The sequence below is a fragment of the Phoxinus phoxinus genome, assembly GCF_949152265.1.
Source record: "Phoxinus phoxinus genome assembly, chromosome: 20".
Lineage (NCBI taxonomy): Eukaryota > Metazoa > Chordata > Actinopteri > Cypriniformes > Leuciscidae > Phoxinus > Phoxinus phoxinus.
Genome location: NC_136895.1, coordinates 16935791 through 16960071, shown reverse-complemented (window position 1 = coordinate 16960071; position 24281 = coordinate 16935791). Strand labels below are relative to the sequence as shown.

General features: G+C 36.6%; 1 protein-coding gene and 1 long non-coding RNA gene across 5 annotated transcripts in view; one reads left to right on the top strand and one right to left on the bottom strand.

Moving 5' to 3' along the window:
• rabgap1l (RAB GTPase activating protein 1-like) overlaps nt 1–24281 on the top strand; it is an 81271-nt gene that overhangs the window by 55127 nt on the left and 1863 nt on the right. For 2 of the 4 annotated variants that reach the window (XM_079593270.1, XM_079593271.1), the window contains exons 17-25: nt 737–880; nt 6626–6667; nt 12128–12256; nt 19783–19875; nt 22393–22503; nt 22581–22685; nt 22762–22845; nt 23087–23158; nt 23233–23430. In XM_079593270.1, the coding sequence (XP_079449396.1) occupies nt 737–880; nt 6626–6667; nt 12128–12256; nt 19783–19875; nt 22393–22503; nt 22581–22685; nt 22762–22845; nt 23087–23158; nt 23233–23430 (978 nt within the window). Of the gene's footprint in view, nt 1–736; nt 881–6625; nt 6668–12127; nt 12257–14749; nt 15817–19782; nt 19876–19964; nt 20479–22392; nt 22504–22580; nt 22686–22761; nt 22846–23086; nt 23159–23232; nt 23431–24281 lie in introns of those variants that run through there. The other 2 variants (XM_079593273.1, XM_079593272.1) reach the window with 2 other exon arrangements.
• LOC306988342 lies at nt 13428–14757 on the bottom strand. Its single transcript, XR_013795379.1, has 3 exons — nt 14610–14757; nt 14042–14477; nt 13428–13571 (listed from the first exon to the last, which is right to left on the bottom strand). It is a non-coding gene; the product is annotated as an uncharacterized lncRNA (long non-coding RNA).

The window sequence follows — 24281 nt, the reverse complement described above, 5'->3', positions numbered from 1 at the left end:
GTTAGTAGCCCTAAACGGACAAACGCGTTTTGTCGCTATGTTGTTCTTCGTGGAAAGAAGCTAGCTAAAGTCAGCGAATAAAACACTGACACAATGATGAACAAGTAACAATAATATTCTCAATAACGTATTGTTTTACTGAATAATTAAGTAAACCTGATTTCTTAATTTATCTTTGTAAAGAAACCTCATTGCTTAACTGGCTACTCTCTACTGTCTCAGACGACGACATCTTTTCCTGTCGGCCACCGTAACTTCGGTTGGTTGCAATTTGCAACCTCACCACTAAAAATGACACAGTGCACCTTTAAAAGCTGGTGGAAAGAAAATGGTCAGTCTCTCTGACATTCTATATATCATGTCTCTTGTTCTACTGTAGCTATTGTTATGTCTGTCTGTCTGTCTGTCTGTCATATATCTATCTGTCTGTTTGTCTCTATCATTTTGTTGTTCTACATATCTGTCTGTCTGTCTAACACTGTCATTGTATCATTTATCTGTCTGTCTATTTTCTATAATTTTGTTGTCTGTCTATTTACATATCTGTCTATCGTTCTATATTTAGCATTCTATCAGTTTTTCTATTGTTGGTTTTTCTTTTTGTTTTGACGTACTTCCAAGCTCCACCCCCTTTAGCTTAAAAAAATAAATATAATTACTTTGTCATCCTAATTAAAACATGCTTGTTAATTTCCCTTGCGCTAACCACTCCTGTTTCTCTACTTCCTCTTTCCAGGAGCAGTTGCCGGACCTTTGGTCTCACTTCCAGGACCTGAACCTGGAAGCCCATATGTATGCGTCCCAGTGGTTCTTAACACTGTTTACCGCCAAGTTCCCTCTCTGCATGGTCTTCCATATCACCGACCTGCTTCTGAGCGAGGTGATAAATCCTTTTCCAGTCACACAATTACAGCAACCATGTCCTAACCAAGTCATTTAACCAATAAGATGTCACTGTGGGTTAGACTAACTAGCGCAACACAACATAATAGAAATCGAGCCACCGACATTGGGTCTCTTTCTCTAACCATCTCTATTCTACACTTTAGTGGGTATTTTTGGTACATTTGGACATAATACACATTTGTCACAGTTTGTTTGCATACTATATATTTTAGGGAAGTGGGAATATTTAGATGCAGGACTGGATTTATCAACAATAAAATGAGAGTAAGAACAAATTGATACGTGTTTGTACCCGTTATACGCACCTGTATTTTTGTCCTAGTAAGCAACTTGCAATTATTAGTAAATTGGACCGATATGTCTGGTCAGGGCAAAAGCATAATATTTGGATACTGCACTGATTTATCGCAGGACTTGGGTGCACAAGTTTCATGATTTTAATACATTTAGTAGGCTAATTGTTAGTGTTACACTGTAAAAAAATATTGTTGGTTTAACTTAAAAAGTAAGTAACCTACCATAAAATTTCAAAGAGTTCATTGAAATTAAAAATTTGAGTTAATGTAATAAAGGAGATTTGTTTAATCAACAGGAACTCAAAATATTATGTTATCTGAACCACACGGATTATCTAAGTTGATTTGACCAAAGAAAAAATGTTGTGATAACAAATCATGAAAATATTACGGTGTAGTTTCTAAATATACTGTGTATTGTTCATTGTTATTTTATGTTTGTTCATTTTGTATTAGTCAATCTATACAACTTAAAATGTTAAAAATGTGATATGTAGAAATTAAGATAAACCTAGATTAATGAATGCTATTATTGATTCTTTCTTAGGTCATAATTATAATGCTGTATATAGGGCGTAATGCTAAACCGATAAATTAATAAAATCAGGGACATTTAATAAAAACCTTGTGACGGTGGTAATTATGGAATTAACCTATCACCCGTTACAGAACTGTACACAGTTACCCAACCATTTTAACATCAAAACTAAAAGAGTTATGCAATAAGACTTAAATAAATCATTTTATTTTGATGTTAAAATGGTTGGGTAACTGTGTACAGTTCTGTAACGGGTGATTGGTTAATTCCAAAATTACCACCGTCACAGAAAATGGCGGCCGAAACAGGGACTTGAAATTGTGTAATTTAATTGTGTACTGACCACCCTCAGATCGCTTATTTTTGTGTTATTTAATAATAAATAACTATTTTTGTGCTTTAAACATGAAAACTATACTTAATCTGGGGGACTGAACTGAAGTACCACTCAAAGTAAAAGTAAATGTGGAGCATGAAAGTGATTTTTTTGACTGATATAAATCACTTGATTTAATGAGTGCGTTAACCAGATTATGTAAAATTGAAGTAACTGACTCTTGTCTTTTGAACTTTGAGGTGTTGAGGTTGTAATCAGTGCGGGGGTAATTGAGTTTTACTACTTTTCAGTTATCAATTACCACAAGTATTTATGAGAGACTGGTAATATAAAAAATTCTATGAAGTGAGTACCGTAATCCTATTTACTACATTTTTTTTCCCACACTACTGACAATATACAAACACCTCTGTAAAAAGTAATCAAAATTAATTTAGTTATGCTCAAGTGTAAATTATTTAATTGGCTAGAAATTGGTCTTTGTGCGTGTGATCTCTTCAAAATTGTTATTAAAAATGACAGGAGAAGTTATGGAAATGAATCAAATCTGTAAAGTATGCTCCGATTTAAAATACTGGCTTCTTTGTGATTTAAATTATTATAGCAGTTACTTGTATTATTATCTATACCATTTTAATAGCTAAAAATGTAAGAGTATATGTCAAAATGTACAATAAACTAGATTAATGAATGCTGTTAAAGATAAATTGTTAACGGATTGAATCATTTTTTACTTCCAGGTTTTTAAAATGTATTTATTTTCTGTCTAAATAAATAGTGTAGTTGTGTTGGGTTTTTGAATAGCACATGGAACTGATGGAAAGTTCAGTAGTTTCTAAACTTCTTGAACTCCGTTAGATTTCCCAAAGCAAGCATCTTTGACTTCTTAGAAATGGGCTTTGTGTCTTTCCAAAAGTAACGCTTCGACCTTTCTGCTCCCCTGAGAGCTTTTCCTTTTATTTTTTTTCCCATCGCTTTTCTCCCCTTTTCCTTTCATTCAGCGTCTGTGGTAGCCCGAGGCAAGACAATTAAAAGTTTCCTCAGCCTGTCTCAGTCAATGAATCGCATGATGAGAATCTGTTAGATGCTATACCTCTCTCTCTTCTTATCCATCTATCAGTTCATCTCTAATTCATTTAATGTTCTGCCTTCTTTTAGAGGCTCTTCCTCTACTTTTGAGTAATAAATGTATGCAATCTTTCCCTAATCATATTTACATTTCAGTTTATTTGTATTCTGTTTAGTCCCAAAATACTAATCCAAAGAAAATCGTTCACTGATCATCTAATGCTATCGCACACAAAACCGGAAAGCTCTTTCTCACTTTGGTAAGCTCTAATCTGATTGGCTGCCTTTCAATATCTCCTGGGACCAAGGGCTCACATGATTTGTTATCAGTCCATTGGTAAAAACAAAGTCAGGTTGACTCATCGAGTGCTATTGAGAATTAAATAACAATTGGACTCTCCAAAATTTGTAAGGTTACATGCATAAAATCTTTGAAATAACTTTTTTAACTAGATATCTGCAAGTAGGTCTTATATTTAAATGTATATATGGTTTTTTTGTTTATCTTATTTTTAACCTGAGAGACGCTGTTCCACTAGTGCCAACTTGTGTGCCGATTCACCTTAACAGGTTCAAATGCACACTCTTCTGTTTCACACTTTCTAGGAATCTCTCATTTATTTTAGGCTTGAAATATCTCACTTTACATGTGATGAGTCTATATAATATATTAGTTTCACCTTTTAAGTTGAATTACTGAAATAAATGAACTTTTGCACAATATTCTAATTTTTCGAGTTTCACCTGTATATTTTTTTAGGTCGCACTTTAGATTAGGGTCCAATTCTCCTGATTAACTATGACTTTTGCCTCAATAAACTCCTAATTACTGATTATTAATAGTAAGTAAGGTAGTTGTTAAATTTAGGTAGGGAAGGATTAAGAATGTAGAATATAGTCATGCAGAATAAGTTATTAATATGTGCTTTATAAGTACTAATAAACAGCCAACATCCTAGTAATATGCATCCTAATAAGCAACTACTTAATAGTAAGAATTGGACCCTAAATTAAAGTGTTACCGTTTTTTATTATTATATTATACATATTAAAATGTATATATATTTATTATTTTTAACTTGACACGCTGTTCCACTAGTGCCAACGTGTGCCAGTTGGGACAATTTCTCAGGTTGTTGTTTTGCATAATTTCCTTTAAATGTAAATACTGATAGTTTTGCTAGTACCGATTATATCAAGCAATCGTAGTATATCAACTTGGCTTTGAAAATCATATTCCTTGCATAACCAAAGTGTACAGCACCAAAGCCAAAGAGAAAAGTGTTATCCCTCCCTCAACAAACACACACAATTATCCCCCCTGCAATTTCCATTTAGCCCCCTAGCGCCATCTAGAGCCTGTCGGGAAGAGATACTTTCTGCCGTCTGTTATTAATAGAGAACATGGGGTATTTTTAGCTCTGTGTTGCCATGTGAACGGGTCCTCTAAGCGATGCTCGAGACGGGTGTTTCCATGCGGAGCTGACTTCAGCATTGCTTCTCGGCTCGCTACTGCGATGCCACCTGCTCCCCTCTGACACACACACACACACACACACACACACACAGGGGTGCCGCCAGGAATTTTGGGCCCCATGACAAAAAAATAACATTGGGCCCCCCCCTGCACAGCTGTTGTCACCAGATCTCTAGGACGTACCTGTCCCATCAGATGCTTTACATAACTCTAATCAAATACTTGCAACTGTCTTGCTTCTTGTAGTTCAATACTAGTACTAGCACAATATTTACTGCTGGTGATTTGTAAATGCAAGTCTGCATACAGTATGCAATTCATTATTTGATGCAAGATTAAAAGCCACCATAAAAATGTCCTTAAAGCAATCCTTTACAGTCTCAATGTATTTTTATTGTAAAATTAATGACAGATTTAAAATAAAATAAAATGAAAAAACATAAATATATATTAACTTTTTAATCAAAATAAATGAACATCATCATCTCAAAAGAATAAAAACATCAGATTTTTTAACTTAACTGCAAATATATGCCAACAACAAAATAAAGTTGACGTGTAAAACGGAATTTCCACATCATGGTTATTATAGTGCTACAAAACTGTGTAAGCTTCTAAAAATAAATTGAAATACACCAGTATTCCTGTAATTCTTTTGTCTTATGAATTTAATAAACAACTCGTCTCGTAGGCCTATTCTGTCCGAACACACCGCGCCTTCTACATCATGTGAGTGTAAATGCGCAAAAAACGTTTCCATTCAAAATTGCCTGAAAAACCACCTCATTTTAATTTGCGCAATTTGAAGGGTAATTGAAACACGGATGACGGTGTTTAGTTGCCAGAAACACCAGAAACCACAAAGTTGCATAGTAAAAGAAAATCTGGTTTTCACAAAAACGAAAGAGAGAAAATAGAGAGAGGAAAGACAAAAGGGTGTCAATCTGTTAACGAATTACAGGAATACTGGATTATAAACCTCAAAGAAATGCCACAATCAAGACCTCGAAGCAGAAATGAGGGAGAAACGCCCAGCAACTCCTCATCTGCCGCTCACAGTATAATAGTCTTTCCTTGTCATTGATGCTTGAATAACACACACACGTCTCCTTCCGTTAATAATAATAATGTCTAGTGCGGTGGCTGCGATATATAAACCTACCAACGTCCGTTGCCATGATTTTTTAAATGACTATTCGCGAGAGGAAAATTAAGTTTTAGTCGCATAACATCAGTTAATCGAAACGGCGTCATTTCGCAATAGTTTTGTATTGATATTTACAAAATAAATCGCAAAAGTTCTGCGCAAATCTGTAATAGAAACGCGCCTACTGATGAGTGCGCAGGTGAAGGCAGGACCAAACCATTTCATGCAGATACAGGGGGGTGGATGTTTACTTTTTGGTCAATGGGGATATTTAACTTTTATTGCCAAAATAAGTACAATCAAAGACATCTTTAATTTTATTTTTATTTGAAATATACTCAATGATGATGGTTTATATAGTGTAGGCCTATAATATAATAAAAATAAAATGTTAAATTACTTTTCACATATTTGTTGGGGCCCCTGTCAGTCAGGGGCCCTTGGAATCGTCCTAACTTTTCCCCCCTATACGGCGCCCCTGCACACACACCGGCTCCCGCCCGTCCTTCACTGTGCCTGTGCACATCAACCTGCCTGTCAGTCCACCTGAGCGTGTGCGAGCGAGATTGTTTGCCTCTTCCTTCAGCTCCTGTCACTCCCACACATTTGAGCTCTTTGTATGAGTCGAGCTATTTTAGGAAATGCAAATGCATTCGACATCGCACTTCCCATTGCTAGTAGAGCGCAAAGACAGCATTGCAGCCCTTCCGAACCATTTATTCCAAATTGTATCGTCTTTATTACAATAAAACGCCTTTGTATGCGGCCCCTTTTGTAGTTCCAGGCAGTTTGATGTTCAAATAAATTCTTCTGTGTGTTTGTTTTTGTGTAATTTTTTCCCCCAATGTCTTTACAGGGGTTGAACATCATCTTCAATGTGGCGCTGGCTCTTCTGAAGGTACTGCACATCACTACACTTACATTTCTTTGTTTTAAATTGTTTGGAAAAGTGAGGGAAAGTAATCAAATCGGTTTAAAGTCATGCAAATGTGTCTAGTTATGCTTGGGTTTAAAATATTTCATTGATTAGAAATAGCTTTTTGTGAGTGCAGTCTTCTTTAAAATGATTACTGTTATAATTTTAAAAAACATATTCTTATGAAAAACTGGAAAGCTTATGTAAGTGAATAAAATCAATAAAAAGTGAGGCTAGTTTAAGATTTAAACTTTTAGCTACAAATTGTTCTTTGTTATCTTAGTTTAATTATTTCAGTTTATATATAGCTTTACTTTATTTTTATTCCCGTTTTTCTTTGTCATTTTAGTACTTCAACATTAACTAATTTCAGATAGTTGCCAAGGTGACATTTCTCATTTTCATTTAACAATGACAACACTGTTTGTGAGTGCAATATTTTTTTTATCCAATAACGAGTCCTAGAAATTCATGGTTAAAAAGTGTGGGGAACCTGGTTGAAGAATTGATGCTTTTAGTTGAATATACAGCAGGAATAAAAACATTGAGTGTGTCTCCCTCTGCCGGGCAGAAGAAATATTGCCTTGATTTGTTTTTAAACCCAAATGTTTGCTGTTCACAGACCTGTCTGTTAGTTTTTAAGGTACACATGCGAGACTAAAATGATCAAGTAATGTCTTTCTGATACTTTAGGTTTTGCTATGAGCGATATTACTGAAACACTTCTTATATCATGATATAATACCATAATCTAATCATATGTATCACAGTCGATATATATGTCAAATATATTATGATAGTATTTTCATTACTGTAATCAAATATTTATTTATAATCAAGTCCATTTATTATGCATATATACATTGCTGTGTAGATTACTTACATATTTTAGTTGGTTACTGATTATAAATGAAATAATGTTACTGACAATTTTGTGTGCAATTCCTCAAACCCAGAAGATATTATTAACGTATATAAGCAGTAGGTGTTTTTACAAAGGAAAAATAAAGTAGTAGTAACGAGAAACAATGCATTATAAATAGTTTACTGACATTGTGAGAATAACATGTAATCAATAAAAAAGTAACTGTAGTCCGATTACGGAGTATTTTAAAACATAATATAATCTATATATACACACACTTTATAATATATACATATAATAAATAACTTAATAATATATGCACTTAATTATATATATATATATATATTCAATCATTTTAATATAATACAAAAACGACACATGAAAACAGGTTAAGAATTGATGTGTAAACAGGAAATAACCTCAGTTTAGCACGTTTCGTGCAGTCTTTTCTAACTGCAAATGGCATTTTTCCTTTCATACGATACATTGGCTCGTTCACACAACATAACAAATTTGATCCGAACCGCATGGCCGCTGTCGGAGTGATCTATGCGTGCATTTGGTTTTGTTGTTGTGGCATTATTGATCATCAGCGACACTATGGATGACACCGTATGCAGCTGTGGGTCATTAGCCCAGTAATGCCACTATGGCTCTATTGATACAGCACTATTTGTGGTGCATTACTTCTATACACGGTGCTTTTTAGAGATTGACAAGCAAAGCTCAGTCAAAATTGATCACTTTTAGATGGTAAGAACAGAGTGTGTTATGCTTTTTGGAACAAAATCCACTTATAAACTGCACATTTTTTCATAGTCAGTTATAGTGGTTGTGAATAAAGTGTATATTCAGTTTCCACTGCGATTTAAAGGGCGGTGTGTCATTATCGGTTAGCCAATGCTGTCTGCTGCAAAGCTTTTTAACGGTGTTCTCAGCACAAATACATTAGCTTCATCCACAAAGCCACACCTTTGTGTAAGCTGCAATGACAGAATGACAAATGGAGCTATTGCAAGAGCGGGCTGCGCTGCCCTGAATGTGTCTGAGCAAACCTATAGAGGAGACCAGGATATATCCGCTGATTTAATGTTGAGAAATAGACTCCACTGCCCTGTTCTGTAATTACAGCAGATGTGGGAACCAGAATAGGATTCTCTGGTTTCTTTTTAAGGCTCTTTAAAATCCAGGTGTTCATTAAAGAGGAACTATGAGAATATTTGTAAATAATCATCAAAAGCTATGGTTCTAGAATTACACAAGCCTGGTGATATAATTTGTCATGTTGAAGACAAACCATGTCTTTTGTGTAATTAGTCATGACAAATGTTCTCTCATGTCATATATAACTATAACACGTCATGATTTTCTGTAAAGCTGCTTTAAAACAATGTGTATTGTAAAAACAGTTTTTTTTTACATTAGGTGCATATTTAAACACAGGTGTGTTTTTTAAAAACACATTAAAAAAAAGTATTCAATATTTTTTCCTATTGTCATAATTTAAATGTTGTATTTTAAGTCTAATATATATATACATACATATATGATATTCTCTTTTTTCATTGTAATATGCATCTTAATTTTTGTGTGTATATATATATATATATATATATATATATATATATATATTCTCTTTTTTCATTGTAATATGCATCTTAATTTTTGTGTGTATATATATATATATATATATATATATATATATATACACATATGATATTCTCTTTTTTCATTGTAATATGCATCTTAATTTTTATATATGAAACCAAAAATATAATAAAACATTTATTTACTTGATTAAATTATTCATTCACTTGGTCATAATGCATTGGAATGTTTTCTAGTTCACATTTTTCTCTGTAGAGATTCTAAGTATAATTTTATAACTGTAATCCAGTATTTTCGGGCCAAATATTTATTATTAATTCATATATTATTATTTGAGTTGTTTCCTTGAAGCGTATTCTTGACAGGCTTTGTCAATGTATGCTTATTGTCATTTCCTCACTGATTCAATTATAATGTTTCCTGTAATATAGGTTCAAAAAATATTGTTAGTATGCTATTTTCCCGCTATGTTTAAATGGAAACATAAGAAACCGTGAAGGCGGGTGGACAGAAGCAGAGCGTTGAATGATGTGAATGTGCGTGCAAGGAAGCAAGAGATGTGCATTAATAGAGAGCGAGCATGAAGGTAGCTAGAGGGGGTTGCACTGCCTCGCTCCTATTGGCTAACCATTACGACATTCTCCCCAAAGGCTCCTAAACCCTCTCCTCCTCCTTTCTCTCTCTCTCTGTCCCTCCTGCTCCACCCCCCCCCCCCCCCCACACACACACACTCTGTTTCTCCACATGTCCCCCTGCCTGTCCGCCTCTTCCTTTAGCAAGCATACAGCAGCAATTAGCATTTAGCATGAGTTGCATTGGATCCTCGACCATGTCCACTGTCCATTCGTCCACGGTCTCCCATTCCCTCGCAATGCCCCTCCTATCCTCCTCTCCTCCTCCCTTTCCACCACCCCGCCGCCTTTTCTAGCATCGACAGCATCTCTGTGCGCGTCTCTCCCTCCCCGTTTTCCTCTCATGCGCTTGTTGACTTTCCCTACCGACGCTCTGACTGGCTCGATCAGGAAAGCGAAACAGAGAAGCCGCTGAAGCTGGAGTAACGAAGGCCTGAAGACGACAACCACACAGTCTCACATCTCGCCACCTTCATCCCACAGTTAGGGATTCTGGATGGACCACTCGGCCACTTCTTGCCCACGACAGGATGGCAGAAGACGTGTTGTCCATGTACTCTTACCCGCAGGCTCGATTGGACGAGAATGAGGATTTCGCTCTCTCTCTATGCACCTTGACAGAGAGCAGAATCTACCTGACAACGACTCTGATGCACTTAACTTGGTCTGGTTTCCGCCTCGTAGTGCCTCGTAAGACCCAGGACTGAAATCCTTTGAAGACTAGCAAAACACGGAAGACGTGCTGTCTCGACGGCACCACGCGACTCTCCTCCTGCCCTGTTGCCAGGCAACAGATTGCAAATTTGGGAATTCGGGAGGAGCCGGCCAATGATAAACCAGGATCGTAGCTTTATGTCTCTTGCAACATGTAAAGCCACTTTTGGTTCGGCTTGGTTCTGGCGTCTTTTAAACTAGGCGTGGTCTCCAATAGTGTTTACATTGCAGACCCAAAATGGATCATTATAAGTGTGAATCTCCCCTCCGGTTTTTGACTCCACATGCTCACGCTCGTCGAATCATGATCGAATGACACCGACGCACTTGCCGAGACTGCTTTAGTGCCACCAAATCAACCGCTTGGACTAAACTTTTCCAAGATTGGGCTCCGTCTCAGGACATCAACGTGGCTGACTCCAAGTCAGCCCCAGTGCCTCTGTGGGAGGACGATGCTGGGGATTCTGGAGGAGCCCAAGAAGCTCTTTCACCTCTGACCCCAGAACGAGATTTGCCTTCACCGTCTCTATGGGCTCAGATCCCACCCGCCATGAGGAGGCTTGAGGAAGGGGCCGCTGGAGAGGACAAGGCTGGGCCGGTCAATGACTCTTCTGATAGAGTCATGGGGCTGCTAGGCATGGGTCACCGCCTGTTTGTGCCCCGACTGCTGGCGGTGAGGGGCCGCTGCTGCAAATAGAAGTCATCTTCATCTTTGTTTACATCTTTCGTATGAGATGTGACTCTTATCAGGCTGCTTGTGTGACCTTTGTATGCGTTTATGTAGGAAAGGGCTTTTATTTGTCATCCTGTTGAAGGCAATTGTTTTACAATGTCTTTTTTGATGTAATTATATCAGCAACATATTTGATTAATAATGCATTGCCTTAAGTTTACGTGCAGTATACAAACATTGTTTTAATGTTTTAATGACTTATTCAATTTATGCATTTTAGTATTCAAGTATTTAATGCTTAAGTTCACTTGCACCATACTAACTGTTATGTTTATTTTAAAGCTTTTTTATTATTATTATTGTATTAATAACACATGCCTTAATTTCACTTGGAGCATATAAACACTTTTTATTTATTTATTATTATTTATTTATTTAATGCCTTGAAGTCACTTACAACATTCTATTATTTTTATGCATATTTATTTTTTCATAATGCTTTAATGCTTCAATGCAATACATTCACTTGCAGCACACAAACATTTTATTTTTTTATGTTTCTTTTTTGTTAGGAAAGTTTATATTTATGGTTTGGCCAAATATCGCTTGTCGGCCATAAAATAAAAACGATTATTGGTTTATCACTATAGGCCAGGCTTTTAATATTGGTACTTCCCTAGTCATGATGTTGTAACTGTGCAAGTCTCCTTACTCTTTTTGTCATTGGATAGATAGACATGTTTAATAGCTTCAAATAGGTTGAAATATCAGATTTGGCAAATTATGACACAAACACCGGCCTTTTGAATTCTGTTTAATGTTGTGTGGTTGTCAGGTTGACATCATAAAAGGGCGACGTGAGCACCAGGCTAAGTTCCTTTTCAGGCTGCTTATCAGGTTGATTTCCTGAAATGACCCTTAACCAGTTCTGTTTTTCTGTCTGCATGTAGACCTCCAAAGAAGATCTGCTGCAGGCCGACTTTGAGGGTGCGCTGAAATTTTTCCGGGTCCAGCTCCCGAAACGCTACAGGGCGGCAGAGAACGCTCGGCGCCTTATGGAGCAAGCCTGCAATATCAAGGTAAAAAATAGCAACTCAAAACATCTTTAAAGCACTTTACTATCGGAAACTATGTGCATTTATTAATCATTTATTTTATTTGATAATTTGCTATCATTTTAGTGCCAGTATTAGTTGATTTCTATTGATTTGAGCAAACCCACAGCCATAAATATTATAGTGAAGCATTTACTTGTTTATGCTTTGAACATGAATGATATTTAAAATGGTGTTGTTTATAGTGAAGAGGTGTGCCATTAGTTGTCTAGGTGGTCAGATTGTGGCCAGAAAACGTATGGACTTGTATTGAAGGAGTTAATTATGCAATTCCAGGTCGCTTTTGCATTGTTTGAGAAATTTGAGGCGCTACAGAGCTAGCATGCAGTTATTCAGAGAATGCAGAGACCTTGTCTGCGTTTCAAGGCTCCATTGAGGCAAGGTGGCGTTAGGACTCAAGGATAAACACAACACAATTCTCTGCCTCAAAACCATTCCACATGACTTCTATACACTCTAACCCACTTTCTTCTGGAGTTAGTGCTTCTTCCATAGATGACATTTTATTTGGGGCAGGGGTGTGTTGTTGAGTGTGCGTGTTCAGGAAGGAAGGAGGAGTAGAGATCGAGATGATACTGAGTTCATCCGCTCCCTTGTATTTTTCTCTCTCTCTCTCTCCTCTCTGTAAATGCACTAGCAGCAGGATTTCCTGTGCCCCCAGTCACTCACTGCTGTGCTTCAGTAATGCAGTAATTGTATAATGCAGTGTTTAACTAGGGATGTCTGTTTGAACACTGCAATTAATTCAGACATCATTGAGAATGTTTTTGTCCAAACAGTGTTGCTAAAGGGATATTTTCTTGGATGCGGCCACAAAGTATATATATAAACATTACAATATAATTTATTGTTTTATTTCAATTTAATTAGTTATTTAAATAATTATTTCATTAATTAAAAAAAATTCTAAATAAAAATATATAGAAATATACAGAAAATTTAAAGAAAGCCTGTTTTTATTTACATTTTCTGTATATTTCTATATATTTTTATTTAGAATATTTTTTATTAATTAAATAATTATTTAAATAACTAATTAAATTGAAATAAAACAATCAATTATATTGTAATGTTACTGTAAGTGCAGGAAATGTTTGTCTTTTATTTTGTATTTCCGTGTAGGTGGGTATTTTACCTGGTAGTGTTTACTGTTTATATACGCCGTGTAGAGAGGGGGTGAGTAGCCAGCAACACTCACTTTCTGTTGACCATTTCCACCGTTTCTAATAGTTTCCGATCGTCAAGTGTGAAGAGTCTGTGGCCTCTCAGCGGCTATAGGCTGTAATATAATATTTTGTGCTTTTAATTTTTACTGATTTTAACATACATTTTCTGTAATATTTTTAAATATTTTTTTATCATGAGAATTTAAGAAAAAAATATAAAAAGTTAAAAATCGTATACATTTTTCAGTCAAAATATACTTGCGTCATAATAATGTCACAATGCAACAAAAAAACAAACTTACTGGTCCTATAAATATTACTTTTATGTAAAATATTACTTTTACATATGATTGACTCATGTATATGTACATGCATACATACATACATGCATACATGCATAAAGTAAATCAGTATCTCATGTGCTGTGCTATATTTACTATTCCCTGAGATTGGACAGAGAACCATGTATTTGGTAGAATTTAGGACAAAGCGAGAGAGAAATGAGAAACCAGAGAGTCAGATGCACTCTGTGGGAAACCAGCATCTGAGTGAGGTGATGTAACAGGTGCATTCATCAGCTTACATATGATTCAGCAAAGAGAGACCAGCTTCGTTTTACACCCGAGTCTTTAGGATTACTATCCTTTGTTTCCCTTGCATGGCACTTTCAACTCCCTAAAGTCCACACCCACCTACATGCACCCTTGAGCCATGTCTCTTCCACTCCCTAACTAGAAGGATGGGTTTACACCTGAAACATTTACACCATGCACTCTGTTTGGACTACTTGCAATTTGCTCAAGTCTGTTGCTTTTGTTTCTTCCGAGAGAAGACCATAAGCACAAGCCGTTTGATCCCTCTTATTTTGCAACTGGATTTTCTCGTCATCATGGCAAGTGGCGTTTTTCCCACGTAAAGGAGTTTGCACCGTCATTGCTCCCAGCGCCTGCGCTGACCACGCCTCATTGGCACCCGTGTGTGTGCAAATGTGTACTTAGTCACACTTTCCTCTTTATCTTCTGCAAACAAAAGTGAAAGGCAAGCAGGAGAGCAGATCAATGAGGTGTTTCATCCAAAATCAGCGCTGGAGTGGGCGAATAAGCGACGTTTAGACTGCCATTCCACCTCAAAACTGTTATTTTTATACTCACCGTCCCCCTTTTTACACTGATCTTGTTGTTTTCTGGAAGATTCTGCCACTGGGATGTCGTCTGGATGTTTTTTATGATACGGCTAGGAGGGAGGAGATTATGTGGCAAGGACAGGAAGCCTTGTGAAGCCTGTTATCTCCATATCAGACCTGGACACCAGACACTGCACACACATAAACTACGAGGCTGTGCACAGATTACTTCTACCACCCGTGATCACGACCATTTCCAATCACGAGTGTAAGAAGAGGAAATGCAATGCGGTCGTTTCTGTTTGAAGTGGTGTGAATTTAAAGAGGATCAAGTCGCCGGGTAATACGCTTACAGAGTGATGGAATTCAAAGGCACCTGCTCCCGTCGAAAGCACAAGCTGTATGAACTTCCCCCTCCGCGGATTACCAGCCAATTTCCAAATTTCACATCCTCTTGATATTGAAAGGGGACTTAATCGGAAGGAGACTGGAAACGGCTTAGAGGAATCAGCTTTGGAGAACTCCGGTACATGCCATCTTGAGTCTTTGGCTTGTAGATGTTTGCGTTTGGATACTTATTAAACCAGGAACAGACCGGCTTCAGTTCTTCTTGGGAGAATAAACGAGACCCGATAGACGGTTAGATGAGAAGATAAAGCGAGAACACCCAGGGGAGTTAGAAGACCCCGTTGTGGTTTGTCTGACAAACCCAAATTCCCCCTTCCTCTCAACCTTTTCCGCTTGCCTCGCTCTTCATATTTCCAGTGGTAACCACCGCTGCCCATGAGACCGTGGCGGTATGAGTCGTCACTGCACAACTTTCAATTTCAAGTCTGCGGACGAGCACGGAGCTTCATCGCTTTGAAGGAACTGAGCGAAATACACAATCCTTGGAAGACAAGACCAGGTGTGTTTGTGAGTGTGTGTTCCTCTATGGTTCACCCCCCCTGCATTTATTTCCCGCCTCAAGGGGCCGGCTTTCACCCGTAAAAAACTTGTCAACTGGTCCCGGTCTCGGCAGACTTGTCAGTTCTCTCCTCCTCCTTCCTTCCTCCCTCCCTCCCTCCTCCGTTTCTTGAAGCTCACCTGTCTCGCTCAGTGCTCCTCGCAGAAACTTTGCCAAAATGATGCAGGAAGTGTCAATAACGGTGGCTTACGACGCTCACGTTATCAATCAGATTAATGAAGAGGATTTATTTGCCAGTCTGGTGGCCAACTCCAAACCTAAACCGGTGGTAAGTCTCACTCAAATGGCTTTTTAATGTTTTTTCTTTCTTTTCTTTAAAACAAAATTTGATTTGGCAGCAAGAATGTCATCTAGTTTTGTTGTACAAGCCCTTTTCTTTTAGAGCTGATACTGTCTCAAGCTTTCCGCTCTGTGAGAAATGTCCTGTAATGAAGTTACAAGGCTGTACAATTTTCCCCATTATCTTCTTATTCAAAGGAATGCCAACTTGGAGTTGAAAATACTGTGCGTGTGTGTGTTGGTAATAAGAAGAACATGGCTGTGTTCAGTAGCAAGCGAATGTCTGTCGACCTAATGCAATTTTTGCATGTTGTGACTTTTTTTTTTTTTTCTCTCAAGTAGATGTTTTGAATACTCAGATGAGCCTAGTGACCTGAATATTCAAACATTGTCCAGGCAAATGCACTGGTTTAACAAATTCCAGTCAACCAAAATTAAGCTTTGCAGTTCTTGCTTTGTTTGTAACAACAAGAACTTCTACTAAAAACTGCCACAGCAACTGTTCTACACTATGTACTGGTGGGAAATCACTAACATGTGCTGTTAATGTCAACTTGAATGGAAAATGGAGATCAGCTACTCATTCATACCTGTGTAGGTGTTTTGTGTATGTATAAACTTGTCATTTACACCGACCACGTTTGTTGAGGTGAAATCTCCCTGGCAAACTTTCCGTATGTATAAGTCTGTGAGTGTTAAACCGAATGAACGTTTGTGCTGAGAACTTGACTTCCATGTTGGTTGTGCCATTTCAACATGTCATTCTGTGGTCTGTGGCTGTACACGGCACATCCGGACTGCGTGTTCTTCTAACATCTCTTCATCTAATGATGCCTAGTCTCTTATCTGACTGTCATATTAACAGGCTGCTGCTTGTTTCTTTTTACTCCTCTCTTTCTCTAAGGTCTCTAAGGCAAGCATCACTAAGCCTAACCATAAGTATTAAACTTTGGCACATACCTTGTGTATTTCATATTTTTGTTAAAATAGAGAGAAAACGAGTTTACGAGATATCTAGACACCATAATATCATTGAGATTTGGAGATGGGCTCTTTAGACTTGGACTACTAGCAAAACTCCTTAGAAAACACATTGTGAGGCCCAAGAAACCAGCCAGAATGACCCAGTAATGGGCTAGCAATAACCCAGTTCCCTAGAGCATCCACCCAAAACCCCTCCTTTCTCTTTTTCTGTCTCTTCTCCTTAGCTGTCCTGATATTATGAATCAATTGTTTGCTTATCCTCCTAGTTGACTCTGTTCTGGAGAGTTTGTATCATGTTCACATTCCTCCGAACAGTACAACGGACACTTTGTGCTGGAGTAGAAAGGCAAAGGTGGCTCTTGGAAACCTTTTTTTTCTCCCCAAAAGGAGAAGTCAGCTTACTCGAGCGCAAGCTTTTGACTTGTCATCGTTACGACTGCTTGATAACACAAGTGGTGCAACGGTTTCTTGCTCCAGCGACCCTCATCCTGAGGTCAGAGGTCAAACACACTGTATGGTATCACGGATGACGGTCAACAATGAGCTGCTGTTCAGAAGAAGTGATGCAGATAGAGATAAGAGAAAAAGAAGGCTCCTTTTGTGTTTTTTGGACCTGAATGAAGCGGAAACATGGAGATTCAAAATGACTTTCCCAAGTGCGAACTCTGTTGATATGCTACACGTTTTGCAAGCATGTTTTGTGGAAACCCCAAACGTCTGTTTGTTTGCCCTCCAAATGCTGTTGTGGTGGCAGTACACATTTCTGCTTTGTGTGTGAGCAGTTTCAAACTCAAATGAAGTAGCCAATTATGAAAGGCTTTATGAAAACTGATCCCAGATCAAAGTCCCCTGCAGTAAAGCAGCGAGTAAACCCGGATGAAGAGATCCCCTCAGGACTGGCTTCACTGAGCGCGCTCCACCCTCAGAGACTCCATGCTAACTCCGGCTATGCTGCCATAGCAACAGACAGGAGCGCTGCGCTTTTAAAGGCTCCTGAGATGGTTTTGCTTTTTAAGGAAGTGTAGAATAAGCATCATTTTGTTTTTGAAGCTCATCATGCTGCAAGTTGTTTGTCGGTTAGTGTCTTACCAAATACTGTATGTGGAAAAATTTTATATTAGCCATTACTCCAGAAATAAGTGTCGCATGATCCTTCAAAAATCATTCTAATATGCTGATTTGGTGCTCAATTATTAACTAATGGTTCCTATTATTAGTGTTTTTGCTGCTGCTTCAAAGAAGTCTTTGATTATAAATTTCAAAAGGGAATCATTTATTTGAAATAGATATATTTTTGTAACATCATAAATGTCTTTACTGTCACTTTTGATAAATTTAATCCACCCTGGCTGAATAAAATTTCTTTAAAAAGAAAAGAAATGTAGTTTATCACAGTTTCCACAAAATATTAAGCAGCACTAATGTTTGCAACATTGATAATAATGAGACATATATATGTGTGTGTGCGTGTGTGTGTGTGTATATATATATATATATATATATATATATATATATATATGTATGTATGTATGTATGTATATATAATTGCTTTATCATGTAAGTTTGACCTCCCTCCCTTTTATTTAGTACTCTTTATATTTTAAGGAATGTCCTACCCAGTCAATAATAATAATATCTATAATGATTTTTACTTAGAATTTTGCTTTCTTTATAGTAGTGAATAGTCTTTATATATTTTGTACATTGTGATATATTATTTATATTTTTTAAGTTACGTTGTAACATTTCATGAATAAAGAATGGTTTATTTTGTTTATAATATAGTAAAACGTATTTTGTTTTTACATATTTTGAAAATTATATCATGTTGCGTTTTAATGTTCTCACTGTTCATTAAATATAAGTAAGGAATAATTGACGACGGGCCGTTGTATAAGAGAGATTAAGCATCTGAGAATTACCCGAGTGTGTGCGTCTCTACTAATAGTGAAACTGTACGTTTATCTGCTCCAAAAACAGCGCAGTTTTCGCATTACTAGCGAGAAATGTCATGTAGTCTGTACTGTATGTGTGTGCGTTTGAGAGAGCGGGAGAAAGAGAGTATGCGCTTTCCGTATATAATAAAATGTAATTTTGTAGCAAAAAACATGGAAATATTTCGTTGTTTTTACCCTATTGCTTACTATATTTATTTGCTCGATCAGTGTCGTTGTGGGTTTTGGTTCTGGAAGCTGTAAAGACCTTTGAAATAACTGCCATTATTTGGCGAAGTGTTATTGGTCTGCAATGCGGCCAAGACCTGCCTGCAACTACTTTAGCTGTGCGTTTCCCTGAAAATGTAAAAAGTGCACACCTTAAACGTTCGTCAACCAATCAGAGCCAAGCATTCAAAAGCCCTGTAGTATAATTAATTAAAATAAAATGTAATATAATTTATATAAATATATTAAAGGCATAGTTCACCCAAAAATGAAAATTCTGTCATTAATTATTCATCCTCATGTCGTTCCAAACCTGTAAGACTTTCGTACATCTTTGGAAAACAAATGAAGATCTTTTTCATTAAATATGAGCGATTTCTGTCCCTCCATTGACAGCCTACGCAACTACACCACTGTACCACTTTCAAGCCCCAAAAGATAAAGACATCATAAAAGTAATCCATGTGACTCCAGTTGTGACTCCAGTTTTATGAAGCGACGCAAGTGCTTCGTGCAAAAAAACAAACTTTACCAATTTACCGTGCGTGACGCATGCTCATGTTGTGTTGACTCGAGAGCAGACATTGTTGCATGAGCGCACATTGGAGATAAATACTTTTTTGCATAAACCGAGCACTTTTTTGAGTGAACTATCCCTTTAATGGTAAATGCGTATGTAATTGTGTATACATTCTTTGGTGGGGGAAGCTTTGACTTACTTAAAAGGTATTAAACAACATATTTATGTATGTTTTTTTGTGAGATATTGTACCTTTTACAAACCCGATCTGATTTCTTGTCTTTCTTAGGTGCCGACAAAGAAGCTGAAGAAGTTTGAGAAGGAGTATCAGTCTCTGAAAGAGAGCCAGCTGCAGCAGGAAGACCCAATAGACAGATACCAGGTAAGCAGGAACCTGATTTAGTCTCCCCTCCTCCAGTCCTCATCCTCACCTCCTACGTTCATCTTCATCTTCGTCTCACTCTGTCTCAGTTCAGGACTGTGTAGCGGGCTGCACTGGAAACCACAGACGCTGTACGTCGCAGGGAAAGAGCTAAACACTCGCCAAACATTCGTATTGTAGATGCTAGTTTTGTACACCAAATATTTTAATTTATTTTTTGAGCATTTAAATGAAGGAAAAAGTGACACATTTTTTATTTAAGTGCCTTGTTTATTTTTTTATCATACATTTTTTTAAAAAAGCTGTCACATAGCTTTTATGTTTTTGTTGGCACATTTAAGTCTCATGTTTACATTAACTGAAATGTTTAAAAGGCAAAAAAATGCTTTTTTTATTTAAATTGATCGCATTTAATTGAATGTATTACTTTTTTAAGCTTATATTCTTCACATGAAAAGAAATAAAATGTGTAATCCCAAGCAATATGTATAACTTCTTCACATTTTTTTAAATATTTGTATGAATGTGTGCTTTCACAAGCAACGTGCAGTGTTGAAAAGCCAAGCATGCTATTAAAGGAAGCTCCATTACTCAGTGCTTGCTGTCACTTCCTGTTTACCCTCTCACTCACTCGCCCATCTAACCAATAAGATTCCCTCACTCACCCATTTAACCAATGATCTGTGGCGGGGGGTGGAGCATGGACAGGCGGTGTTGTATGTTTCCAGCGGTGCTGGAAGGGGAAGGCCTCTGCGGTTCTTGTTCTAGTGGGTGTAGTGTTCACTGTGTTGGGGTCGACGGTGCAGGTAAGCCTTCAGCCCACCAGCGCTCATCGGCTACTAACATCTGCCTGCCTGCGTGTGTGTTTGTTTCTCTGATCCATTTGAAATGATGACCTCAAGCCTTCCATGTTACATTAACTGCTGTGCACGACCTAACCAGCAATGTGTGTGTGTTTGTGTGTGTTTGTAAATGGAAGTCAGATGACAGCTTTCCCCTTCCTGATAAGGAAATGTGTGTCATGTGAGGCAGTGGGAGACTCCCTGTGACAATGCCAGCTCTCTAATCAGGCAATGCAGAAGTCACACTGTGGTCACTTAGGGTGATTTCTCAAGACTGGATGTGAAAAACTGTTCCTAGATCAGCATGTGATCCAAGTTTCTTTACATATGGCTCTTAGTCTCCTATAGTGTCTCCTATAGTTTTGTAGTCAATGTGCAGCTTTTTGTGTTTCCTGCTGTTATTTGGGAGGGACAGTCTACTGAATTATGAGTTATGTGGAATATAATTCAAATTAAATAATTTTTGGAACATTTAATATACAAACATGCATGAATGCATTCAGTTTCTGACGAAATTACAACTGGCGATTCTATGTGAGCAGTTTCATTTACCATTTTATATTTTTTAATTATAATTTTTGTAATCTTTCTATTATTATCTTAATTAATTACTTGTTGATCATCTTAGTACTATTATTATAATCCCAAATTTTTTTGTATTATTTGCAGTTACCTTAACTTGTATATAATTTTTTACTATTGCAATTTTTTTCTATTGTTATCTTTATTTGCCATTATTATACTATTTGTCTATCTATACTGTTTTATAATTATTAATTATTTAATAATTACAAAAAATTAAATAATTACAAAAAAATTTGCAATTTTTTTTTTTTTTTTACTATTAATTACTTGATTTGATTTATTGATTTATTACCATCTTATTTTTTACTATTATTATATAGTCTTTTAGTAAATTATATATTTGTGCTACTATCCATTTATTTGCTATTATTAATATTACTTTTTTTTATAATAATGATAATCCTTTATAATTTTATATAATTTATCTATTTATTTAGTTATGTTACTTTATTTACTCTATATGTAATGTGTATTTATATATATTTTTACTGTTATTACAATATTTTATGTTATTTTAGAAGATTTTTTATTTTACTGTTTTTATACTTCTTTATTTCCTGTAATTATCTCAATTTATTACCCATCTATAATTTTTAATGATATTATAATATTTAATTTTACTATTATATTTTTTTTACTGTATATAAGATAATAATAGGAAATAAAGAATAAAAACAGTAAAAAAAAATATTCTAAAATCGTAAAAGATTGTAATAACAGTAACAAATTATATATATAAATATATATTATAATAATATATAATATTAATTTATATAGCAATTAAAAAATTTTTTTGTAATAAAATAAAATGCTCCATGCTGACAAAAAAATACTGTGAAAAATATTGAAATAGGTTATGTATGCATGTCAAAATTAGTATGTCCTTTTAATTTGTTGCATTCATGTATTGAAAAACGGTGCAGTTTACACAATCATGTACTTTCACACACCTTTGTAATGCTTACATGTGAGTGCTTGGGAAATTTGAGTCTGTAGCTTGTGCAAAGCTAGCCTCGCAGTCTTTTCAGTCTCCGTCTGCACGAGTTCTCCTCCATAAAGTAATAAACGCACTGCGTGTGTGTCCCTGCAGAGAGAAAACCGGCGACTGCAGGAGGCCAGCATGCGTCTGGAGCAGGAGAACGATGATCTCGCCCATGAACTGGTGACCAGCAAGATAGCACTGAGGAATGACCTGGACCAGGTATTTCTACACTAGTTAACACACTTATATTTGGCTTTTGTTTAGATCATGTGTGTTTAAAAGTGCTGCGTTCTCAGGCCGAGGACAAAGCTGATGTTTTGAACAAAGAACTGCTCAACACTAAACAGCGTCTGGTCGAGACCGAGGAGGAGAAGAGAAGACAAGAGGAGGAGACGGCACAGGTACGAGGATCGAGGACTCGGTGTAGTATTAAACGTGACCGCTAAAGACATGAGCCAGACTGTTTTTGCTTTTCAGCTGAAGGAAGTGTTCAGGAGAGAGCTGGAGAAAGCAGAGTTGGAGATCAAGAAGACCACAGCTATCATAGCAGAGTATAAACAGGTATGCTTGAGTGTCCCATACATATCTAGAAATCCCATGATCCTCTAAATTCATCCCACAATAAACACAAAGGGGACACTAATAATACAGCCAAAATGAAAATCGAAATTGGAAAATATAACAAAAAACGAATCTCAATGATACTAAAATAACATCTTCAGGACCTTACATCTCTTTTTTTAGTATTCATTGTGCTGGTTAGAGTATAAGATCTGAAATATGGTCTTTTTGTTTCTGTTAGATATGTTCCCAGTTGAGCACGAGGCTGGAGAAACAGCAGGCGTCCACAAAAGAAGAACTGGATATAGTTAAGGTGGGTAACTAGTCTTTGAGTGCTCTAATGTGGTCTGTCGAGTGCGTGACGGTCAGTGTCTCTTCTTCTTCCAGGCTAAAGTGATGGCGTGCGAGCGCTGTAGGGAAGTGTTCAGCAAAGACGGACCCCTGCAGATCCCTGCGGTGAGTCAGGACAACCGGGACACGGACATGGACGAGGAGAAGGACTCGCTCAAGGCCCAGCTGAGAGAGCTAGAGCTAGAGCTGGCGCAAACCAAACTCCAGCTGGTGGAGGCCAAGTGCAAGATCCAGGTCAGTCGTCACGGCATGTATAACACACAGCGGTGGAGAGAGATTTATACGTTTAAAGGGAGATTTGTGATTAGCTACTTAGTTTACAATAAACATTTGAAATCAGTGTTTTATAGATATAGTTGTATCTCACTACATTTTAGTGCCAGGTTAACCGTAATAAAGTCATAAAATTACTATTTGTAACATTTTGAGAATAGCTGTGTTTTAAATGCGTCACTTTAATATTGATTTTCTTATGACTTCTCATATTCCAACTTTGTAGTTCTGACTTTATGCTCAAAATTAAAGCTTTGTTTTCAAAGTATTACTACTAAAATTTCATAGTGTTACGTCTTGATTTTCCAATTTATTTTCAGGATTTTGACTAACCTGTGATTTTAAAACGTAATTTTGACTTAAATCTAATGTTACGACTTTGTTCATGTAATTTTGACTTAAATCTCATGATACGACTTTGTTCACCTAATCTGGATTTTCAACTTTGTTCAAATAATTTTGACTCAAATCTCATAATGTTACGACTTTGTTCACATCATTTTGACTCAAATCTCATAATGTTACGACTTTGTTCACATCATTTTGACTTAAATCTCATAATGTTACGACTTTTTTCACATAATTTTGATTTAAATATCATAATGTTACGACTTTATTCACATAATTTTGACTTAAATATCATAATGTTACGATTTTGTTCACGTAATTTTACCTTAAATCTCATAATGTTACGACTTTATTCACATAATTTTGACTTAAATATCATAATGTTACAACTTTGTTCACGTAATTTTTACTTAAAATCTCATATTTTTACGACTGTGTTCACATAATTTTGACCTAAATCTCAT